We start from the raw sequence: 15,848 nt of genomic DNA, 5'->3' as shown, positions 1-15,848 counted from the left end.
TGATAACCTAAATGGTCTGTAGTATATGGATAAGGTTGGGTATCTTATCCTGGTAACACTATGAATATGGTCCGCTTTGTAGGTGTTACAATTGGTGTAAAATGCTACAAATGATTTGATCCTGATCATTCATGTATTAGACATGCAAGCGGGGATATTCTATACAAAGGAGTTTGTATAAGACCGGACCACGAAATGTTTAGTCTCAATATATAACACCGTTCATAATAGAGACTCTCATTTCACCAGGATGACCATAGGTAACATGACCTAAATCCTGAGTGAGTTATGAACTTCTGCCTATAAGGGCGGTCGTTTGATTTGTATGAGTGAGAGTGGCCAGATCACTGACTCAATAAGCCTACCATTTTGGGGATTCGTCTGATTAGGGAGTTTGGAACACAGCTACGCAAGATGTAATTCACTCCTTCCTCAACATAAGGGTAAGTAGATAACTGGTCCCTTAAGGGCTGATTACGGGTCTTGAACAATGTGCCGTCAGACGCTCTCCTAGCCCGAGAGGAGTTTAGTCATAGTAAGACTATGATCTATTGTTCATTGGAGGGATCGATGGTACTTAAGGAATTAGATGTAACTACAGAGGCAAAACGATAATTTGGCCGAGCTATACTTACGAGCAATTTGTGAAGGGTCATCGTACTGTTAATTGGTTATATCCAATAAAAACAGAAATATATTTATAGTGCAAAGAGTGCAGCTGTCGGTCTTTACTGGAGTGCCTGACAGTTAACGGATGGTGGATAATGTAATTAAAGAGTTTAATTAATTATTCACATACCGTGGAGCTTCAAGCTCCAGGTCCATAAGGTCCCCTTGGTAGTTCAAAAGAATTTAGTTGAGAATCAATTTTTGGGTTACTTTGAATTGTTAAAATTTAATTATATAATATAATTAAATTGATTCAATTATATATGATATAATTATTATAATGTATTTGATACATTATAGTTTAATTGGAGGAAATAAATATTTGAATGTGATTCAAATATATTTTCTATGAATATGATTCATAGTTGTTAAATTTAATATAAATATGATTTATATTAAATGCCATAAAATAGAGAAAATGAACTATAGTTTAGTTATATTGTATATGATACAATATTAAAACTATAGGTTATGTGTTATCTTTGATATAACATATAGTTTAATATAAATAAGATATGATAAGTTAGTTATCATATTTATTTATATAATTTTATTATTTTGAATAATAAATTCATATTTTCTCTCCAACCACCTTAATAGGTGGTTAATTGGTTGTATGGCAAAAAGGAATAAAAGAAAATAAGTTTTCTTCTTCTTCCAACACTACATGGCAATACCTATACGATTGAGAGATTTGTTAGATGATTGAACATCATAGAAACGTTCTATCCTATTCAATCATCTTCCTCGTCTAAACTCAAACAAACCCTCCAAAGCAAAATAGTCAGAGCCCACTACTCATGAGTCCTCACCCTGAGAATACTAAAGGCTCACTGTGGTAGTTTCTCCTTTTAGTTCGACAAGTTCTTGAAGAGGGTCTTCAAGTTTTTTGCTGAGTTCGAGGTTCATGACCGTTTGAGGGATATACACAAAGAAAGGTTCTTCAAATGTAATATCTCTTGAACTCTTTTTCTTTGTAAAAAGCATGTTGTAATTTGTTTATGAATGCATATCTTGTATGTTTATTGTAAATTTAGTTTTTCAATCAAAATGGAATTTGGACGATCCGCTTCTGCTCAAGGATCTCTGTAAAACAAGTTCCTTCATAACGATCACCTAGTGGGCCCAATAGTGGGTCACATACTGAGTATTTTTATACTCATTATTTCTTATAGTATGTTTTTTAGGTAAGGACAAGGACAGACCGACAAATGGCAAGAAAAGTTCGTAGTCGTGCCATTGGGATCAGACAGAAGTTTTCGTACATGTTTTTCATGTTATAGTTGTTAACAGTCAAATGTTTTGAGTTTTAAATTATGTTTGTTATTTGAATTTACGGTTTAGGGGATACCGATCAAAGATTTTCAATTATTTGAATTTTTATAAAAATAATTTATTTTATGAAATTCTTTTGGATTTAGTTATATTTTGTGAAAGAGTTGTTTGGAGATTTATGCATGCATGAAGTAACGGTCCAACACCAATTCTAGAAAGTCAGGTCGTTACAAAAAAAATTATTTTACTGAATCATACTAATATTTATTCCATAAGGACTAAATAGTTACGAATAATAAAGTATAGAGAGTAAATTGTTATTTATTAAAATGAAAGCTAAATTGTTATTTATTAAAATGAAAGCAAGATAAGAACATGAAGAACAAAAGAGATAAAATAGAAAGCATTTTTTTAATACGTGTAGAAAGAAAATTTGATATCTTTATTGTGGTGTGTTTTTTTACCAATGTCAATCACAACTTTTTTTTTTAAGTATAATTGGGGGTAGAGGATCACACTTATATGTCAATTGAGCTATGATCGATTTGACTATCAACCACAACTTTTATTCATAGGATTGTGAAGAAAATATTAGAAGATCTATAACATAATTGACATTTGTAGCTTAAGACGAGATTAATGTGGGTAAATATGTATGGATGTGCAAGGGTTGTTTTCAAATATAGGAAAATAAACTAAAATTTTTACAAATATAGCAAAATTCCAATGTCTATTAATTATAATAGACCATGATAGACTATCCGTGTCTATTTGTGTCATGATAGACACAGATAGTAGTCTATCGCAGTTTATCATAAATAAAATTATGATATTTTACTATTAAATATTTTCAACAATTTTGCCATTTAAAATAATTTTTAGAGAGCTTATGCAAATTAACATAATTGAAATATTTATAACAAATGAAAATATTTTAAGAAGAGATTATCCTATATTCCTATCTATTATCTTTGTACATTTGTTTTGTGAGTAGGGAAGAGAAGACCCCAACCGCAACGGCGTCGTATAATGACTCGGATTTGATAAGTCTCTATTGTGAGAACCGAACAAGGAAAGAAACTTCAAACTGAGGCGCTGAGCCGCGCTTGGAAAAATGCTGTCCGCCACCGCAACCGCGACGGCAACCAACATCGCCTCAGAATTCCGGTGGCCAATTTTCACCCAAGTAAGCAATTTTTTCATTCTAGCCTCATTCAATTCCAAGTATTCCTCAGAAGCCAGACCAATGACTTGAATCTTTAAGCTCCACTGCATTTTGCCGCCTCCGATAAGTTTAGGATATTATCATTTTCAAATTGGCTTTCTGTGATTCAGGTTCCTGTTAAAGGCTATTGCCGCAATCCTCTTGTGTGTCTGAACTTTGGAGGCGTTGAATTTGATAATGTACAAGATGGGTTGTGTAGGAGGTAAACATGTATTTTGGTTAGTTTCCATTTTCAATGTCGATTCTTAATTTCTTGCTTGTTTATTGAGTAGTGTAATGACACATATAGCTTGTTCATTTTCGATTTGGTGAATTGTACGTGAAAACTGATGGATAGAGTGGGAACATTTTTTCATTTCCAGGTCGTCATTTTCTTATAGTTCCCATAAAGTGGGTTCCCGATTTTTGTCCAAACCGACGTCCATAGCTAGTTCAGGTAATTCTGCATACATAGATTTTTATCATCTTGATTGAACCCATTACAGTAAAGACTGAATTAAAATGGGTCGTTTCATACTTAAAGTTCATTGAATGGGTCATTGGAAATTTTAATCTACATGCGGAAGTTCATGGACTAATTAAATTGTTTATTTGACAGTAGTTTTTTAACCTTTATAATTATTCTTTTTTTCCCTTCCCCTTGTTTTGGAGTCTCATTTATTTTTAGCGTAGGTTGGAAAGAAAAGTACAAAAATAGAGTAATTAGGAAGCAAATGACAAGCGTAAGATAGTTTTACTAGTGAATCCCTGTTTAGTATGAACGAAGAGAAGAAGACATTATTATCTTCTATATCATGTATTAGAAAATCGTGTCGAGTACATTGTAAATCATGCTTATGTAACATGATTGTAGACCTAATAAATTGAGGGTAAGAAATGCAATAACGGATTTGGTAAAAATTATCCCAGTTTTGTCATTATTTTGTAAGTTATTAACTGTCACATATCAATCAACTCTAGTTGTGCAAAAAAGACCCTTTTCTGCTTAGGCTTATGTTGTTTTGTTGATATTCTGTTTTGATGTCATAGGTCTGGAGGCAGCCATCACGGATTATAAAGGCAATGCAATAACGTTAAAAAATGCTAAAGTAGTTGTAGAATCTGAAGAGGAAAACAAGATACAAGTAAGGCTTACCCATATGAACTAGTTGTACCATGCATAGCATTTTTTGTCGCAGCCTAGAGTTTTTTTTTTTTTTTTTTTTTAAGAAACAATTTCTTTAATTATATGAAACTACAGAAGAAAGGGAACAAACCCTAGTCCAAATGAGACTCTCCAATTGGATATAAAAGAAGTAATGGTGAAAGAGATCAGAGCATTCACACGAAGAAATAGCTGTAAGAACAATAGAAGAAAGCCCTTGAAGTGCATCCATAAGAGCTTCTTTTCTTAGCTGAAAGGATGACCCCAGAAAACATACTGGAGGAGAAGGAGATCTTGAGGGAGAGCTGTATGTCGACCAGACCACCCAAAGCATGATAAAATCTGCCCCCAGAATATTGATGCAAATCTGCAGGATACGAAAAATAAGACTTTGAGACTTGGAGTTATCTTTGCGCACAGCACAAACTGCCAGACTTCGTTCAAGAAAATAATGCATCTTTAAGATACCACCATCTAGATATCTAATCTCTCACTCTCCTAATGCCACCTCACATAGCTACAACTTCTGCCCAGCAAAGCTAACGAACAATCTATTCTCAATGTAAGCTTTTGTTAGGAATGTTAGCAGGAAACTGTTTGGGAATAGCTTAGAAAAGAGGTTTTAAATGCAGTTGGGTTTGGGGTAGGCAGAGTATAGACATTTTGGGAGAGTCCATGCCTCTCAAAGTCTTTGGTTTTTGTAAATTTTCTATTATATGGGAATACAATTTAAGCATTATCTTATCGTTTCCATTCTCAATCAAGATTGGGTTCCTATCATCCTTCCCTTTCATGTCTTTACTATTAGTGACCTAAAAAATTTACTTGACAGCTAAGAGTGGACTTGACTGGGGATGAGACACAAAAGGTATTTGATCAGGTTTTGACAAACTTGGCCCGCTCAGCACCGCCAATGCCAGGATTTCGTAGGCAAAAAGGAGGTAGTACCATGATTTTCCACCCCCTCCACCTTGAATGTTACAACTTACAACCTCTGCAACATAGTCTTTTACATGTTCATTATCGATATTGACAAACATGGGAATTGAGAAAAGCCTTTCTGTACTTATGCATTATGGCTTGACTTTATATGGTTTCTAATGTTTTCCTGTCTTCATGCCCGTTGATGATTTGCCAGGGAAAACATCAAATGTGAGTTGCTTCTCTTTGCTTTTTCTACTTTACCCTTTGGGTTTCCAAGAATTTTCAAATTTGCTGCTTAGTTCTAACTCATCTAATATATGCCTTGCCATCTTTTGATACTTTTCACAAGTTTTGGTTTTTTTTTTTTTTCTTTTTATTGGTAATTATTTTCTGATGTTTTCTTGGTCACGGTAGAGTCATCAAGTTACAAATTTGATTATGTAGTTGATCGGAAAATATCTGTTCATGAAATATGGGCCAGTTATAAGAAGTGCTTCTCGTACATTAACCTGGAATACTTTCTGTTTTTTGGTTAAATTTGATTCCGCACTGATTCATCTTTTCTTAGTATCCTTATTCTTTTCTTTGGCATGTTATGTGGGGATTTACATCCAAATTACACATAGTATTCTTCTATTCTTCCAAAAGGTTTTTATTTCTCATTAATTTATTCCTTCAGGTCCCAAAAAGTTTCCTCTTAGAAGTCCTCGGTAAGGACCGAGTCATAAAGTTTGTCATACAAGAAATATTGAACTCAACTATGGCAGATTATGCAAAGAAGGTAAGTTTTAACCTCATTGCTTTGCTTCTTATACCTAAGGCTTATGTGGTGAATTTGGAGATGTTTTTAAATTGGTTTTTCTAGATTGCTTGTAGAAGTCGATGATATTTGAGTAAAATAAAATCACTAGCGATTAACACACCATTTCAAAAGATTATAACCTTTCTGAATTAACTTGGATGATTATGTCCATATAGTAAAACTATATGCTTAGAGTTCCAATTGTGGTTTTATGTGGTTTCCATCCTTGACTAAATGATGACGTGACACACCTATTAGACAAATGACTTGTTAATTTGGCATGACGTGGCTAACAAATGATGGAAAGAAGTTAACCATTGGATAAAATAGAGTGACATGGTTTATGGATTGAATTTGATATATTACTTCACAGTAAATGATATGTTTCATGTGTTGCCTTCTTTTGTTAAAGTTATCCATTTGCCTTTTTTCTATATTATCTTTCTGGTTGTGCCCAAATAACTAATGTCTATCTAATTAGCATATGATGTTACCATTTAGTTAATAGTATGGTAGATACTATGATAACCATTCAAAATTTAAACATGTAATCGATCCTTTTTGAAGTTCAAATACTAAATAGACATGGTTCACTTGTAATTTATCCAAAAGCTGTTATCCAAATATGTTTTTGGTAAATTTGTAGTCTAGAAAAACAGAAGCTCATTCTTTTTTCTTTGGACTCCAACACAGGAAAATATAAATGTGAAGGACAAAAAGGTTAACACAACACAAACGGCAGATGAACTGAAAGTGTTGTTTAGTCCAGGGAAAGAGTTTGGTTTCAATGCCATACTTGAACTTGAATCTGCTTCAGATGCTGAAAATTGAGCCAAACAGGTCCCATTTTTCAAGTGAAGATTATCCACCTATTCTTCAATGGGTCTCCTTGTGTCAAAGTCTTGGAAATTTTACTTGCAATTGATGAAAGCTTATGCATAGTTGAATACCAATTCTAGTTGTTTGTTTCCATGTAATCTATTTTGTTGAAGGAAAATAAAATAAAATCATCTAATTTTTTGTACACGTGAAATAAATAGTTTGGAGTTAAGCATGATTGATTGTTTACTTAGTTCTGCTTAATATATGTTTATTGGTGTAAATGTTGTTAATTAGGAATAGGATAGTGATGTACTGTATCCATTAGTTTCGATTACTGAATATCCCCAGTTAGTTTTTACTTTTTACTTCTTTAAAATTAAGTTTGTACTCATGTGATTTTTTGGTTTTCTTTTAAGCCAAAATGTTATTTATGTTTTTAGCTTTTAAAATTAAACTTATAAATGCTACTTCAACTTTTTGGTTCTTTCTACCATTAATTTCCTTTAAACGCAGAAGATCAGAAACCTATGTCCACAGAAAACACACAAACATTATAAGGCAAAATGATATTTCAGATTTTAAATACTTTACATTCCCACATGAGGAGGTGACACGTGGTTTTCGTGTGCACCCTACAAAAAAGGACAAGATAGGTTAATAGCAATTTTTTTTTTTTTTTTTTTTTTTTTGAAAGATTATGCGTCGTTGGAATGATGTCACTAATAATTTTTCATCACTTCTATCTTGATCTTAGACAATGCATTAGACTTTCACACATCTCTCTAAAAACTTGAGAGCTTTCTTTAAGGCCATTGAGAAGTGAAAAAAGAATCAGCTAAATAAAATTTTTCTTTTTTGTCCAAGCTCCAAATGATCTTGTCCTCTCTAAGACGACTATCCAAAGAAATATTAATAATATTTTCTATATCATAAGGAAGGAACGCCTCTTTGACTAGGTTGGTGTTCCAAACACCTTTATGAACTGTTTGGTTGGAGGGAAAAGAGAATGAGAATGGGAATGAGCTTACAAAACCCATATTTGGTTTGTGGGCTTTATTTATTTATCTTGGAAAAGACATTTTTTAGCCAAACAAGTGAAGGATTTACAAGTTTTTACTTCTTCACTTTCCTACCACCATATAAATGCTTATTTTGTCTATGTTTAATATTTATATTTTGATATTGGTTATATTTGATTTTTGGTATAAAATATAGTGCAGCGGCTTAAAGTTGTTTTTAATAATTGCATAATAAAAATAAAATTGCACAAATTAATTATTTAAAATCAATTAAGGCAGTTTTTTTATCAGTTATATGCTTTATAAATAAAATTGCACAAATTAATTATTTAAAATCAATTAAGGCAGTTTTTTTATCAGTTATATGCTTTATAATTGCACAAAATTTTGAAAGTGATCACACAATTTAAACAAAAATAACATTTACTTGGGTGATCTAATTGATAACATTTCCTATACAACCAAACATAGTTATCTTTAATTCCCACACATTCTATTCTTAGACATTGTTTTCCCATATAATTCCCAGACATCCTTAATTTCTGGGCATTGAGAAAACCTCAATCCAAATGGCCCTTAGGAGAAATCAAATCTACCACCCATATTTGCATAAAAGCATCTTTTATCACACATAGCTTATGATTTTTTGTTTTCTCACTCTTCATTGGAGTATTTGGAACTAGAGGAATACGATTAACTTCAACCAAGGATTTTCGGAAGAGATATCATTCACGCTATGGAATCTTTGTTGGAAGTTTTTTTCGTGAGGTCTCTTCCTCTCCTCCCATTCCCCTTCCCTCTTTTGAGTTTTGTTCAAATAAGAGTGGGTCGAAAGCTCCTAAGGAGAGCCATTGGAAACTCAATGTGGATATGATTTGGTCAGAGTTTCATCAAAAAGGAGGTTTTGGGTGGGTTCTTCGTGATCGTCTTGGGAAGCCAGTTATGGGAGGTTGCAAGTTCTTGTACCACAATCGGGGAGTCATAGTTTTGGAAGCTAAAGCTGTGGTGGTTGGTCTAGCTAGGTTAGAAAGATTGTGACATGGACAAAACCCTCCGGTGGAAGTGAGTCTGATTCTCCAGAGGTGGTTAAATTGTTGAACTATTTGAGTTTGGGTTTGTCTTAAGTTGATACTTTTGTGGAAGAGACTCATAGACTTGCTGCTTTTGTAAATATCTATCATTTATGTAAGATCCACATAGGAGAACAAAGTAGCCTACAACTTAGCTTCTTTGGCTTCCTCATCTAGGTGATTTTGGGTCTGGAAAGATGTTTTTCTAGCTTTTATTCTTCCCCTTATTCTTGATGGGATTGATGTTTTTCGTATTTGGTGCCAGTGTTCGTTTCAGCTCATCCTTTTATATTTTAAAAAAAAAAAAAAAAAAAAAAAAAAAAAAAAAAAAAAAAAAAACTCAATTTTCAACCAAATAAAGTCAACATAAAAGTGAGCTAGATTAATACATAATACTGACCATTGAACAAATCTTTACAAATACAAAAATTCAATTTTCATGTCTTTCTTTCCTTTCTAAAGTCCATAAATTTCATACTTAATACATGCTTTACAATTTACATAAAGAATAATAATAATAATTTAAATTAAATTTCATTAGAAAATAAAAAATGCAACATTTGTCAAAATCTAAGGTTAAATTAGACGAAATTAAAAAAAAAATTAAAAAACCGATACTCCATCAAGGTGAAGGGTTAAATTATAATTAATTTTAGGTTACTAAAATTATTTTTTTCAATTAAACTAAATTGAACATATTATTTAAACAATACGAGATGTAGACAAAAATTTCAAATGAAAACCAAAGTATATCTATCAGATTTAGAGTTATGGGTATAAAATATAAAAGGTTGTTTTCAAAAATAGAAAGATGAACTAAAATATTTATAAATATAGTAAAATTTTAATGTCTATTTGCGATAAGCCGCGATAGAATACTATCTGTGTCAGGATGCATAAATAGTATACTATCGCACTGTGATATTATGTTATTATTTATAAATATTTTAAACAGTTTTGTCATTTCAAATAATTTTCCATATAATAAAATATAAACTAAAATTTCAAATCTATGTACTATTTAAAAGGACTACGGGAGAAACATTTGATTTCCCCTTTTACCCCTTTTAGGGTGTGTTTGATATGTGATAAAAGTAGAGAGTTGAGTTGGTAATTATTATCTAGAGAGTTAAATTATCTGGGGAGTTAAATTGTCTGTGTTTGTTTGCAGAGTTTAGTTGAGTTGGTAATTATTATCTGTGTTTGTTGTGCAAAGTTGAGTTGGGGATTTGCAGTTTTTTGTGAATGGGATTAGTTTTATTTTTTTCTGTTTGTTTTTTATTTCATTCATTTATGACATAAACTGGACAATCTCAATTTTTTTTCTCAATTTGTAGAACATAATAGATTGTTTTTCATATATTCTTTTCAAAAACTGTAATAATTTTAATTCTCTTCAATCGGTAAAACATACCAACAAAATATATTTCATATTACTGCTCAATTAATTGGTATATTGTATATTGTATATTGTATGTATATATATTGAATGTTTGTATATATATTGAAGGTAATTATCCCAATTACTAATTGGTATATTGTACGTATATATATTGAATCTTGCTAACTTAACTTTATTATTTCACATATCATACAGTTTTTTATATATAATATGGATAATATAGTTGGAATTGAAATTGTACATAGGATAATTACCTTTCATTTGATTATGATGGTGAGAATGTGATGTAGTACAATAACATTTTTTATAAGATCACAAAAATAATATGAACTGACCGAACATGTGACCGTTTCCAAAAAAAAATTCACAAAATATATGTTCTTTTCGACACTTATAATATCTGTGTCATAATATAAACACAAAAATTACATGTCATGATGTATGCAAAAGTTATCATTCTTTTCGACATGACAGTCCATTGTCCATTTCTTGTTATCCAAAAGAACCATAAACAAAATATAGGGGGTGTGATCAGTCTACATGTTTCTTCCTAATAGACGGAGGCAGTACCTCTTTCGTGCGTGTTTTGGTACTGCAAGGAAGAAATCCATTTTCTGAATGTCTGTGACAAGGAGGTCAATAAGGGTAACCTGATTATCCTCATCCAGGCCATCGATATTGTATATGGCATCTACTACTTCCTTTCGACGCACGAACTCCAGCTCATACTTCTCCTTTTGCCACGATGCAAGTCTACACATGTGTGTGCTCTGCATTTCAACAGTCGATCTCATGATGTCGATCATTTTAGCTTGGAATGATGGCCTCTTCCTCTTACTACCTCGAGATGACTCGGCAGGTACACTCGTTCTACCTATAGATTGTTCCACTGGCTCTTCATCTATTTCATCTTGATTTAATGGTGATTCTGTCTGGTGAACCTCAGGTGTGTAACAGTCCTGTGATCCAAGTCGAATCTCATCTTCAAACTCCCTGAATGCATTCGTCGCCATCACGTATGGGTCCTCACTTCAAAAATTGAACCAAAGAGTAACCAACAAAAGCATATCTTTTTTAAGGTTTAACACCCATAGTAGAGAAAGACAGTGGAAATATAAAAAGTATGAGTGGAAGTCATCTATAAATAGAAGAGGGAGAAAGAAGTGGTTGTTGGAGAGAGTTAGGTGCATTGGAGAAAGAAGTGGTTGTTGGAGAGAGTTGGGTGCATTTATTATTAAAGAGTGAAATTAATTTAACATCATTAATTAAAGAGTGAAATTAATTTGAATGTTAGTTGAAAGTAAGTAGCAGCCACGTTAGTAGTAAAGTCAAGTAAATACAAATAGTAAAGTCGAGTAAATAGAAATACTAAAAAAACAATGAGGATCTCACTCATGAGAATCTTCATGAGCAAGATCCTCATGAGCGAGATCAAGCATTTCTTTCCTAGCGATGCTCACTTTACCAGCGAGATTCAGTCCACATTTCTAGCGAGATTCCCTTCTAGAGTGAGATCATCATCACAAAATTAGCGAGATTTCACTTGTCGAGGGTTGAAGTTTCGACTTATGTATGTCGAAACTTCAACCTTCGATAACCCTTTATACATATTGTTTCCAAGTTTTTCTTTGTTTGTTGATTTCTCAACGTTCGATTAATGTTCGACCTATGTATGTCGAAACTTCAACCTTCGACAATCCTAATATACATATTGTTTCCAAGTTTTTCTTTGTTTGTCGAGTTCTCAACGTTCAACCTCTACATTAATCGAATCCTCAACCCTCGACTTCTAGCCTCGATCTCCCAAAACAACAATATTTCTAAGTTTCAAAACAACCTTATTTCCCTAATAAGTTTTGAAAACAACCATATTAATATAAAAGATCATAGTTTTGAGGGATAAAAAAAGAGAGTTTTGAATAGGTAAAAAAGGGTTTTAATAACCCATGGGTTTTTTTTATGGGCTTAACAAATATGGGTAATAAATACCCACCCAATTCAATAACTCATACCCATTTATCAAACACCTCCTTAGTAATTGATTATAGGATTATATAATGTAACTTTATATTCAAATCATTAAATAAATAAAATCTCCTATTTAATCTTCACGTTGGTATTTTAAAAAAATATCAACATCACATTGACCAATACAAAAGATTTCATTCAAAATAAATTACTTATATTTGAATTTAATTTTTTAATTTTTATTATTATTTTTTTAAATTCTCACCAGATGAAGCCATATAGATATTTAAGTTAAAGTAAAGTGATTCAATGCAATTACTTATTTTTTTAAATGCTTCTGTAGGTGTTTTTTTCCCTCTCTTTTCATAATTATCCTAACATAGATGCTCCTCATTTTCACATATTAAAAATGGTGGAGAAAATATCACAACTAATTCTCACATAATTAATATCTCGCATATTGAGGAGGATGAAGAAAAAAACGACTAATAATTCTCACATAATGAAAAGCTATGAAGCACAAATACTTCATGTAAGGCAAAGAATCAGTATCAGACACTATACCGATATTTTCAGATACTTCCCAGATATGTATCTACACGCGATTTGACGTATCTATATTTCTAGATACTTTCTAGATACGTATCTAACATGCGATTTGACGTATCTATTTCTACGCGTATTTTTTTTTAAAAGAAAAAAGACAAGTAACTTCTTTCCCAATCTAAAATTAGGCAACCTATTTAAAAAGCTCACTATTCGAGTCCAAAACTAAAAGAAAAATAAATAAATAACAGACCAAACCCTATACTAGAATCATATAATCTCCATCTTTACATTTGAGTCCCCACAAAGTCTACCAAAATATAAACCATTTGGATATCTTCAACAATTTAATGAAGAAGTTTTTCGTTTATCTTCATAGTTCTCCCTCTAATCTTCTTCTTATTCTTTATAATACGAGTCACTTTTCTATTGCATTTTATTAACTATTGTACTTCAACATCTTAGATGTTATTTTTTTTGTATTGTATTTCAGTGTTTGTATTCTATTTTGCGCTATTGTATCTTCAACGTATCAGTATCTTCATTTTTTAGAAATATATATATTAAAAAAAATATAAAAAATGACGTATCCGTATCTTAGTTTTTTAGAAATTGACGAATCGCCGTATCCGATCATATTCGTATTGTGTAGTCGTATCTATGTTATATATATATATATACATATATATTTGTACTTTTCAAATTTGTAAATACAAATGGACACTCTCCCAATTTTGTTGATTCATATATGTTTGGAAAATAATAATATTTTAGAGCTTTTCATCTTCATACAAATTGATATTTTTTATTGCAATAAAATTTAAAATTAAGAAAATATAATTACAAATCCAAATGAAAATAAGATTTTAGGATTTCTCAAATAGAAAAAAATTATATTTTGGTTTAAAATTAACATAATATTAATAAAGTACTATAAAATAAACTAAGAGAGAGGTATATATATATATAAAATTAGAAATATCACAAATTTTTTAATGAAATAGAAAAAAAATGTTTTAAATTCAAATTAAGAAAAATCAGAAAATCAGAAAATCAAAATAATCTTTTTCCCTCTATCTTATTTTCTTAATTTGATCTATTTCAATTTCTTAGTTTAGAATTAGTTTTGATTATTATATTATATTTATTATTAAATTCTAAATTGTTATAATTGTTTATCGTTCTTAATTTTTAAAAAATATCATCGATTTTATTTTAAAAAATTTATCTTACAAAGCCACATATTAAATTAAATTAAATTATTTAAAAAAATTACATTACTAGATTTAAAGAAAATCGCATTTACTCTCCAAATTCTAACTCATGTTAAATAAAATAAGAAAATTTTAAAAACCAAAATTTATCTATATCTAATGTTATCTAAAATCTACCTCGAATTCACATTAAAATAAATTTTTTTGGAAAAAAAAAATCAAAAACTTATTTTATCTCAAACTCACACGAAGAGAATATAATCTTTTTTAAAACAAAACACATTTTATCTAAATTTTACACTAAAAGAAAAGAAGAAAAAAAAGTCTGATGTTATCTAAAAAAAATCATTTATTTCACCTTAGAGGACGAGAAGTTTTAAGAAAAAAAAAAAAATCAGTTTATCTAATATTCTTAAATAATTTCATTATATTCAAGTTAAATGCACAACAAATTTTTTTTTTTAAAATAATGATCCACGATAAATACAAAAGATTTTTGTTTTGAAAATAATCACATTATATCTAATAATTTTTAAATTTGAATTAAGATTAAATCAAATCAAATTTTGAATGTAAATGTTCTCCCTAAATGAACCAAATTGTACTCACAATTTTCCAATTATCTCATTTTCTTTTCTTTTTTCTTTTTATATTTCATTATCATTTAAAGGAGATTTAGATGGAATAATTTTTTACTTTTTTATTAAAATAAAAATAGTGAACTCAAATAGTAGTTATAAATAGAGTAGAAATATGTTTTATTTTAAAGATTTCTTATTATAAATGCAAATATTATTAATTAGTTTGTTTATTTTTTTAAGGAAGTTTATTTGTTCTCATGATAAAGGAAGGTTCATGATTCGGTTTGAGGCTCAAACTGAACCAAATCGTAAAATTTAAAAAGTATATCTTATGAAATCGAACCGAACCACATATTCGGTTCAGGTTCACATTTTTAAAATTTTTTTTAATGCTTTTTCATATTTTCTAAATATCTATGATTTGAAACAATGTATTTAAAAATATAGTTTTTTACGGTTTATTTTGAAATTTTAAAACAATAAAAACTAAAATGTTTAAAGTTTAATAATAACAATTATAATTAGTCATTATTTGGTACTACTAGTCTAGATTACTAATAACACTATTAATTCAATAACGAACTTAAAAATTATTCCAAAGTCCAAAAATATAAATCCTACAAACATAAAAGAGTTATCATAATGCAAAACATCATTAGTTGCTTTATTTTTCAAACTTGTATAACATATACATTGTTTTTGTAATATATTTATTAAAAAACATTTCAATTCGGTTTCAAATTGGTTTTCATATTTGAAATCGAACCGAACTGCAATAATTTGGTTTGAAAATATATAAAACCAAACCGAGCCACATTAATTCGGTTCAGTTCGGTTTAACATTTGGTTTGGTTTTATTAGTTTCATTGATCACCTCTATGTAATATCAAGCATTGAAATTGATTTAAAAAAAAAAAAAAAATTGGGAAGATACATTCGATAGTTTTCTTAATTTTTTTTCAGAAAAATACTTAAATTTACTTGATTACATTTTATATTTATAAGACTCTTATTTCTACTTATACATGTATAATTTATTTTCAATATTATGACACATATTCAAACTAATTAATTAAATTCAAACATATTATTTAAATACTTAAAAAAAAAAAAGGAGAAATCTTATAAATAGAAAAAGTCTATTTTTTTTTACAGTTTATACAAAAAGAAAAAAAAAAAATGAAAAC

At 30.1% G+C, this 15,848-nt stretch overlaps 1 protein-coding gene across 1 annotated transcript; it reads left to right on the top strand.

The window, feature by feature from the left end:
• Positions 1–2,969: 2,969 nt before the first annotated feature.
• LOC120092511 lies at positions 2,970–7,093 on the top strand. The gene is made up of 8 exons (XM_039050609.1): positions 2,970–3,130; positions 3,280–3,371; positions 3,532–3,605; positions 4,199–4,293; positions 5,146–5,254; positions 5,452–5,465; positions 5,917–6,018; positions 6,733–7,093. Exons 1-8 carry the CDS (start codon positions 3,059–3,061, stop codon positions 6,868–6,870), a joined length of 696 nt encoding a protein of 231 aa, XP_038906537.1. The 5' UTR covers positions 2,970–3,058; the 3' UTR covers positions 6,871–7,093.
• Positions 7,094–15,848: the final 8,755 nt, after the last annotated feature.

This window comes from Benincasa hispida, chromosome 12, assembly GCF_009727055.1.
Source record: "Benincasa hispida cultivar B227 chromosome 12, ASM972705v1, whole genome shotgun sequence".
Classification (NCBI taxonomy): domain Eukaryota; kingdom Viridiplantae; phylum Streptophyta; class Magnoliopsida; order Cucurbitales; family Cucurbitaceae; genus Benincasa; species Benincasa hispida.
Note: the sequence above shows the minus strand (reverse complement) of the source record. Positions and strands in the feature narration are given on the sequence as shown.